A 12,547-nucleotide genomic window follows, 5' to 3' on the forward strand; every position below is an offset into this window, starting at 1 on the left:
TAAAACGCTTAACAACAAAACATATTGCTATTTGCTGTTTCTATTTGAAGGAGCCGGTGTCATCGGTTGGTGACACATAAACGGCTTAAAAAGTTATTAAGCCATTAATATCAGCGTCTATGCTATATGTACAATCCCCTATTCAAAATTTTTTCGGCACTTCGTTATTTTCTCGAAAGTCTGTGATAGCCAGTTAGGAAGTAAAATATCAAAATTAGGATAATTAGTTTGGCGTAGTAAATTTTAGAAACATAAGCGATTTTATAGTTATCATAAATTCACCTTTTTCTAGTACCTAGGTAGGTGCTTTTTTATTTGAGTGGACGGAAATCATTCCGGTTTGGTTCCATTTAAATTCATAGAAAACAAAGAAGTCGGATCTTTTTTAAAATAAGTACTTATATATTCAGTGTTGGTTATAGATCACTAAATAAAACAATAATTACATCTTTCAGGCTTGAGCATTATAACAAACAGTGAATTGTAAGCGATAATTGTTTATTCATGAAGCGGTACCATTTAATGCACCATCTGACTGGTTCATTTCATGTGAACGTGTGGAAAAGTAATTATTCTGTTCAACGTGAGTGATAGCCGATTTTAATGCTCCTCTTTTCTCAATAGGATATACATATTTGAGAGTGGTCGCAAATAGGTAAAGGTGAAAAATAATCAGTCAGAGTCATTTGTTGTGTACATTACTCAATGCCTTTGTCGATTGTAAATGAATTTTAATTTCCTTTTAGAAGGCGATGACGAGATTACATGTAAAAAAATAAAATATTTGTGGATGAATTACTTTTTTTCTAAGCAGCGCTATCTAATTTAATCAATGTCGTCCATTTTTATTACATAAAATTGGATTGCCAAAAAATGATAAAAAAAATAATATTTTTAGTGTACATGCAGGCTTAAATTAAAAGTCGAATTTTTTTTTTTTTGTCACTATAGAAATTGTTAAAAAAAAAACAAATAAATGGGCATAGCGTAACAAAGTGTTGAATCTACTAATTACATTATATTGTATTCCTAATTTAAATACAAACATATCGCGCGTTTCGCCATTTCAGATGGTTGCTCAAGTTCTATTGAAATTGGCTTTATATATGTACGTAAGTTAATATATCGTGGCTTCACGGATGATTTTAATTCATTTCGCGGCCGAGCGCTTGTGATCGTACAATTGCTTATTCACATCGTACAAACCAAGTATCAATTACATACATAAGTCTTCATACCTCATAAAGTAACATATGTGCACTTTGAGAATGATTGCTTATAAAATATTGGTTGTTTAGTGTTTGTAATTTATGCTTTTTTATGCACGACTTTATGTTGCTTAGATATTATGATATACCTATATTCCAAAGACAGTGAAAATGTTTTATTTTAAAGGCAGTCAGAGACATTTACCTCAAAAGCTAAATATAAATAATTCTAGCTGTTTTGTTTTATATAATCAAATCAATAATACGTACATAATAAAATCGGAGATATGTAATAGAAAAGAAACGATAAAATATAAATTATTTATTTTATTTCATATTTACTACAAATAAAAGTAGATTATAATACATGATAATTTAAAAACAATAAACATAGAATTTTGTAAAAAAGCTTCCTTTAACATATATAATCGAAAAATATAATTTTAGAAATAAGATGATGTCGGCTGGAAGCACGCGCACGCGCAGTAGATATTAATTACGCGATGTGTTAAACTATTCCATCACTCATGGCCCAATGGAACATGACCTGCCAGAGTTCCGCTGCAGGGCCGACGGCTCTACGTGCTTTTCATGACATGCGAAATTTTAGGAATAAATTAACATCGATTTTTACATATTCTTTTAGCCCAACAGTGGGACATTTATAGGCTATGTATTTACTTTTTAATTTTACATTATATAGTCCAACTCATTTACAAGCCTTTTAGCCTGAAAGCAAGCTTCTAACCATTCGTCAGAAACAATTTTCACATTTACGTCATTCTTGAAATTTTGTACATCTTCAGAAGACGTGTCGCGTGGTATGACGATATGTGTCAAAGAAGCAAAATCATCGCTGACACTAGCTCCATACATTTTAGCCAGTAGCCTATGCAAGGGGTTCTTTGCAATGTGTATGGTGCAACTTCTAAGGAAAGAGAATGGATTATTGTCACCAAATAACTGCTCGTCCAGTTTCAATTTCTCTTTTGTTGTTGGATATATTGATTGTTGCTGGAAAAGGAAATGTACAGATAAGTTTACAATTTGTTATACACAAAGAGTTTTTTTTTGGAAGACAGGCCATTAGGCCACTTGATAGCCCTGGAATCTACAGCTTTACAAACGATATTACACCAATGTATTATTTTCACTATTAAGTTTGTAAGTCTTGTTAAAGTCTAGTGTTGCATATCGATAGTCCACTATCGATAGACTATCCATAGTACAGATAATATCGATAATCTCCATGAGCAATACTATTGATAATATTACTTTTAAGCTAAACTATTGATAATAGATACTAAATAATCAAAGACAATAAGATTTAGACATAGATTAACAACCAACTACTTGCATCTTTTAAAACTTACCATGTTTTGAAGACATTTCTTTAAAACGTTTTCATCTATTTCGTCTTTAAAACTATCTCCAAATGAATCGTAATCTAAGCTCAACTGCCACCTCGTTTCTCTCTTCATGGACAGCATGTTTAAAGGGGTTAAGGAGCATAGAGTGTCTGATGGAGGAAGCGAACGGAGCCACGAAGCCGTTACAATATCCAGTTCCTGAATTTCTATGCGTTTCTTGGCCAATGGTGTCATTCTTCCGACTACGCAACACCAAGTGTCTGGACCTGTTTTAATGAAGCTTATAAATCGCCCTTTTTCTAATGAGTTATAAAGAAAACAATGTTTTCTACGAACGAAATTCACCTTGTTTTCGTATATACCATTTTTATGTCAGCGAAACTTTGAACTTTGAAAATAAAACTAAAATGGATATATGTAGCTAAGTGGAAATGAGTAGTATTATTCCAGCGCTCTCAACGCCGGCCAATTTCACATATAGGGGGTATGTGGGATTCCCCCTCTTCATGTAGGGGAATGCGTAATTAATGTATTTACAGCTAGATAAAAAAGCATTATGAATATAAGTCTTGATGTTCAATCAGTTGTGTTTTCGGTGAAGAACATATAACTAAACTTTACATAGAAAAATATAAAGACAACTTCAGTTACCTGGGTTTTCAACATGTTTTCCACCGTGTGACTCAATAACTTTTACTAAATCTGCTTTTTTGCAGTCCTCTTCATCGGAAATCACGCAGAGTTTTCTATCCAGGAGCGCCTTAGATACAACTTGTACATCGCCAGTCGTTTTCGTTCGAAACCTTTCAGACACTTGTGGCAAATTCGCCACCCTCCTGCGGAGCGTCATCGGCTGCATTTGGTTCAGTTGCGTCTCGTTAACGCGTTTTCTGCTCAATTTAATCACTGGACTCCTCGTCTTAAATATCCAAAATTCAACTTATAATTTCAAATGATCATATTAGAAAATAGTCTTTATAATATAGTTTATTTTATACGTACGGATACTAACTGGTTGAACTCCTGCAATGTCATAATGTCGCTAACGGGCTTGTCTGTGCGCACGCGCATGACGCGCGGAAATCGCAGCGTGTATGGCGCGCCGAAAGTCGAGCTGCGGATCAGCTCCGTGGCTCGCACCTGCATCCAGTAAGAGTCTATTAACTCAAAAATGTTTTATTTATTGTACAAATATATTCACATGGGTATCGTACCTACGGTTTTTATATGACTTTTACATTCAAGGACAAACTAAAAATAGATCTAAAAATAAATAAATATAAATCACTCTGTTTATTGATGAAAATAGAATTAAAATCCGTTGCATAGTTAAAAAGATCTGAGCGTACAGCGACTTTGTTTTATACTTTGTATATTTGAAGGTAACGAATAACAATCCTATGATGAGGATGCCTATCATCGCCGTCCCCACTCATGTCGCTAATCGAGTATCGCTCACCTGAAAGACGATGGAGTGGTCGGGCAAGACCCAGAAGTCCGGCGTCTCCTTGTTGAAGTGCAGGCAGGGCGGCGGCGGCGCGCTGCGCGAGGCGCGCCAGTGCGGCTGCAGCGCCGCGCACACGCGCTCGCGCTCGGCGCCCGCCAGCCCGCCCGCCACGCGCCCCACGCACACCCAGCGCGCCCCGTCTGCCGCGAGCACTTACACTATACACTGCGTACTGCATGGCGCCGATGCCATCCATTGCCTTATGATGTTGTGACATCCGGGATGTTTTTGCATCCTTCAAAGGTGAGATAGGCATTCGTTTGGATAGAGCAGCTGCGACTAGATTAGTGTCAGTCATTAATTTATAGTCTTCGTTGAAATATACATAAATTATAAATAATATATTAAAAAAGAACGATTCATAAGAGCTTTAAAGTATTATTTAGTGTTTGCTACGATGCATCCTCCAACTAATCACGAATAGCGAAAAACTTATTTGCCTTCGTTATATTATTATTAGGTAAATAGACGGACCACTGGTTCACCAATCAGATGGAAAATAGTAAAGGTATTTTTTTAATATTTATGCAGTACTCTACCAGGTTTGACATCAATACACGCAACGTGAAAACTCTTAGCGCGGCCTTGTCGTTTATTTTCAGCTTCGTCTGCACCAATGACCACAAAGTCTAAGTCCACCATAGTGTCATCAGTGTACTGCAAAAGTAATACTTTAAACTTAACCGTGTTTCCGACGGAAGTATCGATCGATTTTATTTTACTTTATTAGTTGGATAATGCTTCGTGGTCTTTTTTTCATATACAATATATAGGAGGCATAAAAACGCCACCTGTTGGTAAGCAGTCGCCAACGTCCATAGACATTGGCGAAAAGCATTAACCATCTCTTACATCGCCAATGCGCCGCCATACTTTGGAAATAAGATGTTATGCCTATAGTGTCTATACTACACCACACTGATTGACTCACCTTTCAAACCGGAACACAACTGTTTGCTATTTGATGGTAGAATATGTGACGAGTGAGTGGTATTTACCCAGATGGGGTTGTACAAAATCCTACTACCAAGTATTTCGGGTAGCGTAGAATTTTAATTTTCACAGTAAATAATAATATGACCAGTTTTTTCCAAAATTTAGACTTACCTCCGGTTTGATTTTGTACCAGCCCTCGTTACGTTTGTTTGACTTGTAATATGAATTCACATCTTTCACTACAATGCCTTCGTCCTGGTTGTCGATAGCCGCGTTCAAAGCGTTTAAGACGTCTGTACTAAAACGGTAAAATATTAATGGTAAGTATATATATTATGCCCAAACGTTGGTACTTTCTATCTTTCAGAACATTTGGCGTATATTAAACCGACACGACGACTTCCTTCAGAGCTGCATTGGTGAATTTTACGAGTACATGAAAACTCAATTGTTCGACTTAAAATCCCGCGATTTTCTCTTAAGATTCTTTCAGAAGACCTTTTTGTTCGACTTTTATAATAAAAAATGTTTCGTTAATTAAAATAATATAATTATATATGTAATATACCTATCTTTGACAATACTTCGTTTGCTATGTTGTATAACGCCTGGTACATCTGTGAATAGCGTATCCAATATATTGAGTCTCTCTTTCAGTGGCAAGCCGCCCTTTTCGGGTTCGCCAATGAGCGATTTGCCGTTGTAGTATATAATATCAAAGACACAATAACAAGGGCGGTATGATGAATTTTCAGTTATCGTTTTTATGTCATATGACATTCCTATAAAAAAAAGCCTGAATTAAATAAATCAAAGAATTGTTTCTTGGATTTGTGAGATTAATGAAAGTTTAGTATCAACCAAAGCGTAGGTTGGCAAAGAGAGAGTTTCGTAAGTAGCCAATTAATTTATTGTTATTCCAATATCTTAACTCAGCTTCACTTCGATAGATGTTCCTATTCTCTTCGCCAATCATCGCTTTAATGGATATTGGGTCTGATAAAGGTATAATATTTGCCAACAAAATACAAGTTCAAAAAAAATTATACGTATAATACTACAATTTAAGTATCCGAAGTCGAAAAATGTTCGACAAGACCCGGATATTGCTAAGGTTGATTAATAACTGGGTGATACAACATTCGGCAAACTTTTTACTTTAACAATTAAGAAGTTCAAATCTTGTTAAAAACATGAATAAATAGGGCTTATCAATCAGTACAAGATAATGCACGTGAAAAAAGCACAAAATTATAATTAGCTGATTTTTATATGTTAAATTAATTATATATTGTTTTAAATGTTATATAATTTAAAAAAAAGTTTCTAATTGTTTCTCATTGGAATATACTTTCAATGCACATGTAATGTTACTTCAATTATGTAATATGGCATTAAAAACGCGCCTGTAAGAAGCTACTTGAATATAGAATATATTGTTTCTGGCTATTTTGTAAAAAGCTTTTTTTTACCTTTGCAACCAAAACATTGGTCTCTTTTGTGCCAACCCATCATTTCACCATCAATTATAAAATTATGAACATCCGCCGAAAAGCAATCCTTCAAATCTGGTGTCAATGTACCAGAATCATAAGTGCTTCCGTATTTTTTCGCATACTTGTGTCCATTTCTCGAAAAATATTCAAATACACCGTTTTCCATATGCATCTATATATTTAAAAGATAAAAATTAAAAAAAAAAAAATATTTTTCAAAAAACGTTATTTACCCAAATTTGCCGGAGACAGAGAATGCTTGGTATACCTGAAACCTCTCCCCGTCAAATTTATCTTCTATATGATTTGTAATACTGGGAGGTAGTTGATGGATATTGGTTACGTCCAGTCGTTGAGATAGCATTGGCTTCACTGCAAAGAATAATTTGACAACCGCTTCATCAGAACTCTCGGTTCCAGAGAGAACATTACTGGTCTTTAGTTTTTCACAAACCTGAAGTGATCACAAAATATCAATCCACTAGCGCATATTTTTAGATCTAAATTTTATATGCGAATTAGTTTCATGTACCTATATAACGATTCTTATAAGAACCTACAGGGGCCAACGGGACTTTTTTTTTAAATGTAATAAGAAAAAAAAAATTAAAGTCTAACCTTAGACTTGTGTTAGTCATTTAGTAACTTTATGATGGTTGATTGTGTATAATATTGTTTTCTTTTCAAGGTCAAACGAACTATATATTTAATAAAATTGTTTTAGGTAGAATATTTTTTTTTTTTATTATATTTTCCCGGCATCCTACATATCAGTGGCAACATTAAGTAATGAAGACGTAGAAACAACTTGAGAATTCCTTTAAGATCTTGATGTGTCTTTTATACTTCTAAGTTTTTTTTAAAGATTCTGATAAAACTTAAAAAAGTCGGAACGGCACTCTCACCTCATATAAACTGCTACAGGTTTGGTAAAGTTCTGTTGCGTGTGGATGAAACGTTCCCAGTATTCGGTTTTCGCTCATTTCCAGTTTCAAATTTTTCAGTATAATTCTCAAAAACCATTTAAATTCCTGCGCTGTTAGCTTTCTTATTGCATAACTAAACACTTCATCTAGAAGTACTGAAAGTTTTGTTTTACATATATTTGCATGTTATTCAAAATATATATTTTTTTGTATACAAACTAACATACATAAATAAATAAGGCTATTTCTTTATAGCAAGACGGACGAACGGGAGATATTTAACTAATGTTTAAATCAACTACATTACATGTAGCCGATACGGGGCCCCTATGCAGGCCGAGAATTGAGAAAAAGTTTTCAAATTTATGGGTAATAAAATTGTTGAAGCCAAATATTACTCTTAATTAATATGCTGATTGCGTCACAATTAAAATAAAATATGTTTAGAGAAGAATAAAGGGGCTTCGGTATGTGCATTGCCTAGGGTCCTGATAAAATTAATCCGGTGATCAAAAAGAAACACCATTGTATTCAAGTGCTAACTTGAGCATGATTCTATTCGGTCTACTGATAATTTGAAAAAATTGTTGGCTCTTGCTGGCATATTCTGTATTTCTTATTAAAGACCAGTACATAGTTTAATTACTACGACACTTGGCAGACTGGTTCCATTTTTAATTTATATTTACATATATAAAAAACATAAGCCATTGTTGGTATAAATTTCCAAATTGTATGAATCAATAATAGACCTTTTTTGAATTACATAAAGATTCTCATACGAATAGATTCGAGATAACTATTAATATTAAAGTCATAATAACTTACTTCCTTTATTTTCGACATCAGCCTTTGCAATATTATCGAGCATTTCGTTAATATCGGCTATCGATAAAATTGACGACATTTGAACAAATCTATTTTTTAAAACAAAATATGCTACCCATGCAAAATCGCTCTCCTGAGTAGAACTATGAACAGAACTGAAATTTATCAATTTCTGAGCGTCTATTGATTTTGGGTTAAGTGACAATACTTTCACAAGTAAGCTTCCTAGTTTTTTTTCTTTTAAATTATATGGATTTCTTTCTCTTTCACATTGTGGTAAGAGAAGCCTCAGAATTGGAAAGAAAGCAACATCCTGAAAGAAAATTTTAAGAAATTGGTTTTAGCAATAATATGAATAATAGCATGGGGTTTATATTTGTAAAAAGCTAACTAAACGTTATGATTCAATGCCAAAATGAAAATAAAATTCATGTTGTTTCTGAAGGATTGAAAAATATTTAGGCATCAACAGTGGCGGACAAACAAGGAGGCTGAAGGGGCGACTCGCTCCGGGCCTTCAATCTTGGGAGACCCCCAAATGCATCCGCGTTGCCCTGATCAAATCTTAAACAAGACTTTAAAAATGTTCTTAATACCTTACCATAATTTAATCAACATCAAAATACTACACTCTAGACCCTACTTTGCTGAACGCGTCCAATACGCTGGGGGAACCCCCGTCTTTGTAGCGGGTAAAGTGCAAATAATTAACTCTTGTACGCCTAGATTTACATTCACTACATTCTATTTACGTCGAAATATAAACAATGGCCATATTTAAAATATATTAAATTTCATTACGTTGATATGTAATAGTTTATGAGTGTGTTCTGAAATTATCGCACGAATAAGACTTTTTTCAAATTAACATAAACACTTATTCATACACACAAATGTAAACTTAATAAAAAGCTTGTAAAACTAAACATTTTTTAAAGCTGTGGGCTACCTAATTCAACTTTGCCGCCCCGGGCCTATGACCGGCTTAGTCCGCCACTGGGTAAGTGGGTATCAGGTTGTGGACATATGAACATAGAATAAGACGGATTAAATAAAATACCTTGCCACCTTCAGAATTCGTCATTTTGATTCTGACATTATTAAAGAAATTTGCTAATATTTTGTTTTGCTCTGGTCTATGTCTCTTCTTCTTTTGCAATTGTTCGAGTACAGCACACAATTCTCCAAATGATAAGAGATTTGCTGATACCAAATCGGATACAGCTGCACTCATTTTTTCTTCTCTAGGTTAACCTAAAATAATATCTAATGTTTAAAATATCGAATTTGTTTTTATTATTTAACTGTATATTTAATTAAGTTTTATTTAATATTTATAGCATAGATTAACAGGACTTAATAAATATAACATTAAAACACGATTGTATGGTTTAGTATTTAATCAGATAACTAAATAATTCATAATGTATCTCCTTGCTATCTCCGGTGACTGATCTTTATACAGTACATAAAGGTTGTAAGCTGTTTCTTTGGTTAAATCTATTTGGCCATGCTTGTCACATGTTGTAATTGGACCACATGCCAATGCTCTCTCATAATATTCAATAGCCAAGTTATTGATACTCAACATCTGGTAAGCCCTGCCTATATTGTAATAAGCTTCCTGGTCACATTTTCTAAGTTGTTTATATGTTAGGAAGTATGACATCCCTTGTAATATTAAGTTGTGATGCTTATCCACAGTTCTCTGGGCTGCCATTGCAAGTATAGTTACTGCTATTAGCAAGGCAGATAAAGGTTCTCTACACTGTTCATGATATTCCAAAAAATATTTCAAGGCAACAAGATATCTGCCTGATATCAAGAAATTATTACCCAAAAACATATGTTTAACAATATTGTAATCTTTTAAAAAAAGCCTTGATAAAAATTTTCCATGTGTATTTTCATCTAAAGAATTTATAACAAAACTTAATAAGTTATATGTCCTTGGACCAGGATATTTTGTGGAAAATTCTTTGACAAATCGTAGGGCATTGGAGTAATCACGATTCAGAAAACAAGCCTGAAAACAGTAAAATTCAACAGCTTGGCGACAAAAGTGTAATCCTTTACAAATCATGGCATAAAATGTCAATCTTTGCATTGTGCAATACAGTTTGTTATCACAAGCTATTTTCAGCAATTCTTTAAAAAATTCATACTCCTGTTGATTTGTAAGCCGAAATGATTCTTCTTCAAACTGAATGTCTTCCTCATGGTAAGTACTCTCACCTCTCATAGTTCGAAAACTATAAATGAGATCCACATTACCTTTAGTCCTACAAGCTATCTTTAATTCTTCTTGATTTCTAAATTTCGTTAAATCTCTTGAAAAAAGAGCTTCCCCAACTTCTAAATACTTTAATAAATTATTTTGATTCTTTAATATCTGACATTGTTCATACAATAAACTAGCACTGACAACATATTTATAGTCTTGCTGTAAAATTTTTAATGCTTCTCCAATATCTCCTCTCATTTTTAAAATAGTAAAAAGTTTTCTGCAAGCATCTGGATGCTGTGGTACATGTTTCAATACTTTATAGTATGCCTGTATAGCATCATCCTCTCTACCAAGTTTTTGTAAGCACTCTGCATATTTAAGCCAAACTGCTCCTAAATCAAAATTTGTATTTGTTACCAGAGGCTCCAATAACTTTATAGCCATCTCATAATGGCCAACTGATGAAAATGCTTCTTCTATATCCATATAAAGGTCTCCAGCCTTTTCAACGTCACTGCTCAAGAAATCATTTAATAAATTCTTTACAAGAGTAAAAGCACCCAAGTGAATGAAGCAAACTAACAATTTACTTTTTAAATCTACGGCCATATTGTCAGGTATAACACAATTTAAATAATTAGTGTGTTCTTCTATTTCGTCATTACTATTTTTAACTGTTTGTATTTCTGCTTCAATTTCAACACCTATGTTTGAAACAAAAATGTCTATGCATGATTGGTATTGTTTTTGTAAAATTAATAATTCTAGTAGTATATTTATATCTTCCAAAGTAAATAATGATGGACATTTTTTATATGCAGCAGCCATTACTTCAACTGCTTTTTCAGTCTCCGATGTACTGTGATACATAGTAGCAGCCATTTTTGCATATTTCATTATTATTTCCCCTTCGCTTGATGGTAAAGATACAACTATTTTGTGATAACATTTAACTCGTGTAATATTTAAAGTATTAACAGGATATTTATTTTCTTCTAATTTTGTTAAATATTCAAGCCTTTTCATATGTGCCTCTAAATTTTGTGGTTCAGATTTTACAGCCTGAGAGTAACATATCATTTCTTGCTTTACATCATTTATCTGTTTACATAATCCCGCAAGTCTCCACCAATGTTCTGCATCTGAACTACTTAAATGAGCTGCTAATAGTGAAAACTGTAATGACTTCTCTATATCATGTTCATATATTTGTGCTAATGTTTGGTATGGTTCTGCAGCTGTTGGTAATTGTTTTATAATTTCGTGGCACATACGTTCTGCCATTTCTATGTCACCACGCGCAAACCTTAAGTTTGCTTCACCCATCAAACCCATTAAGGCTGGAGATAGGCGGGTACGCCTTCGTCGTCTAAAGTTACTTTTTTCTATTAATTGTACAGATTGTGCCACATCTTCATCATTTCTTTTAAACTCTTCAGAATCTTCTTCGTCCTCCCCATCGCACCATTCACTAGAGTATTCCGCAAAAGACATTTCACCACTCAAAAATTTATTAGTCAAATCTTTTTCCACATCCATTTCTTCTGTACTTTCACGAGATGCACCTGGTTTTTCTTTATCCATGGTAAGTATTTTTTTAATTTTATAATAGAAGTTTTAATTGAATTATAATAGCACCAATATACCAAAAGTAATATCGAATAGGATGGGAAATATAACAGGTTAAAAATGTTATTCCAATGAACTTATCTTTTACTCACTTTTATTAAGGCGTTTTAAATTTTAATTTCATCACTCAATGAAGTATTAAAGACACAACTTGCAACATGTATGATAGTATTATTTGTTATTATTCCTAAATTATTAGTGTGCCAGGGGTTGACATTTACGTCTCTTTAAAGTTTGAAGTTTGATTTGATAATATCATGAAATATGAATCATGTCAAACATAAGTAAGCTGCGGATTAGTGACTTTTACACTTGACGTTTAGTAATGCAAACCGCTAAAATGTATGTAATTTATTTTAATTTAAGTATTAAATACAAACACATAACTTTTATTGAATTAAAATATAATTATACATATAA

At 33.4% G+C, this 12,547-nt stretch overlaps 1 protein-coding gene across 2 annotated transcripts; it reads right to left on the minus strand.

The window, feature by feature from the left end:
* Window positions 1-1,618: 1,618 nt before the first annotated feature.
* Window positions 1,619-12,381, minus strand: LOC125064872 (DNA ligase 4-like). Of its 2 annotated transcripts, XM_047672169.1 has the most exons (14): window positions 12,220-12,371; window positions 9,332-9,525; window positions 8,272-8,584; window positions 7,423-7,598; window positions 6,786-6,971; window positions 6,494-6,689; window positions 5,590-5,803; window positions 5,193-5,319; window positions 4,625-4,742; window positions 4,038-4,225; window positions 3,581-3,718; window positions 3,230-3,497; window positions 2,582-2,844; window positions 1,619-2,222 (listed from the first exon to the last, which is right to left on the minus strand). In XM_047672169.1, the coding sequence occupies exons 2-14, from the start codon at window positions 9,503-9,505 to the stop codon at window positions 1,899-1,901; spliced, it is 2,685 nt and encodes an 894-aa protein (XP_047528125.1). In that variant the 5' UTR covers window positions 9,506-9,525; window positions 12,220-12,371; the 3' UTR covers window positions 1,619-1,898. The 2 variants fall into 2 exon arrangements, with proteins under 2 accessions (XP_047528125.1, XP_047528134.1); XM_047672178.1 differs by lacking the exon at window positions 9,332-9,525 and having other exon boundaries at window positions 10,625-12,381.
* Window positions 12,382-12,547: the final 166 nt, after the last annotated feature.

Source organism: Vanessa atalanta, chromosome 1 (genome assembly GCF_905147765.1).
Source record: "Vanessa atalanta chromosome 1, ilVanAtal1.2, whole genome shotgun sequence".
NCBI lineage: Eukaryota > Metazoa > Arthropoda > Insecta > Lepidoptera > Nymphalidae > Vanessa > Vanessa atalanta.

Coding starts and splice junctions, on each gene's coding strand:
- LOC125064872 (XM_047672178.1), bottom strand. CDS start 12,082: ATGGATAAAGAAAAACCAGGTGCATCTCGTGAAAGTACAGAAGAAATG. Junction 6,690..6,785: donor TTGACGGGGAGAGGTTTCAG/GTATACCAAGCA, acceptor TTAAATATATAG/ATGCATATGGAAAACGGTGT. Junction 2,845..3,229: donor AAAACATGTTGAAAACCCAG/GTAACTGAAGTT, acceptor TCATTAAAACAG/GTCCAGACACTTGGTGTTGC.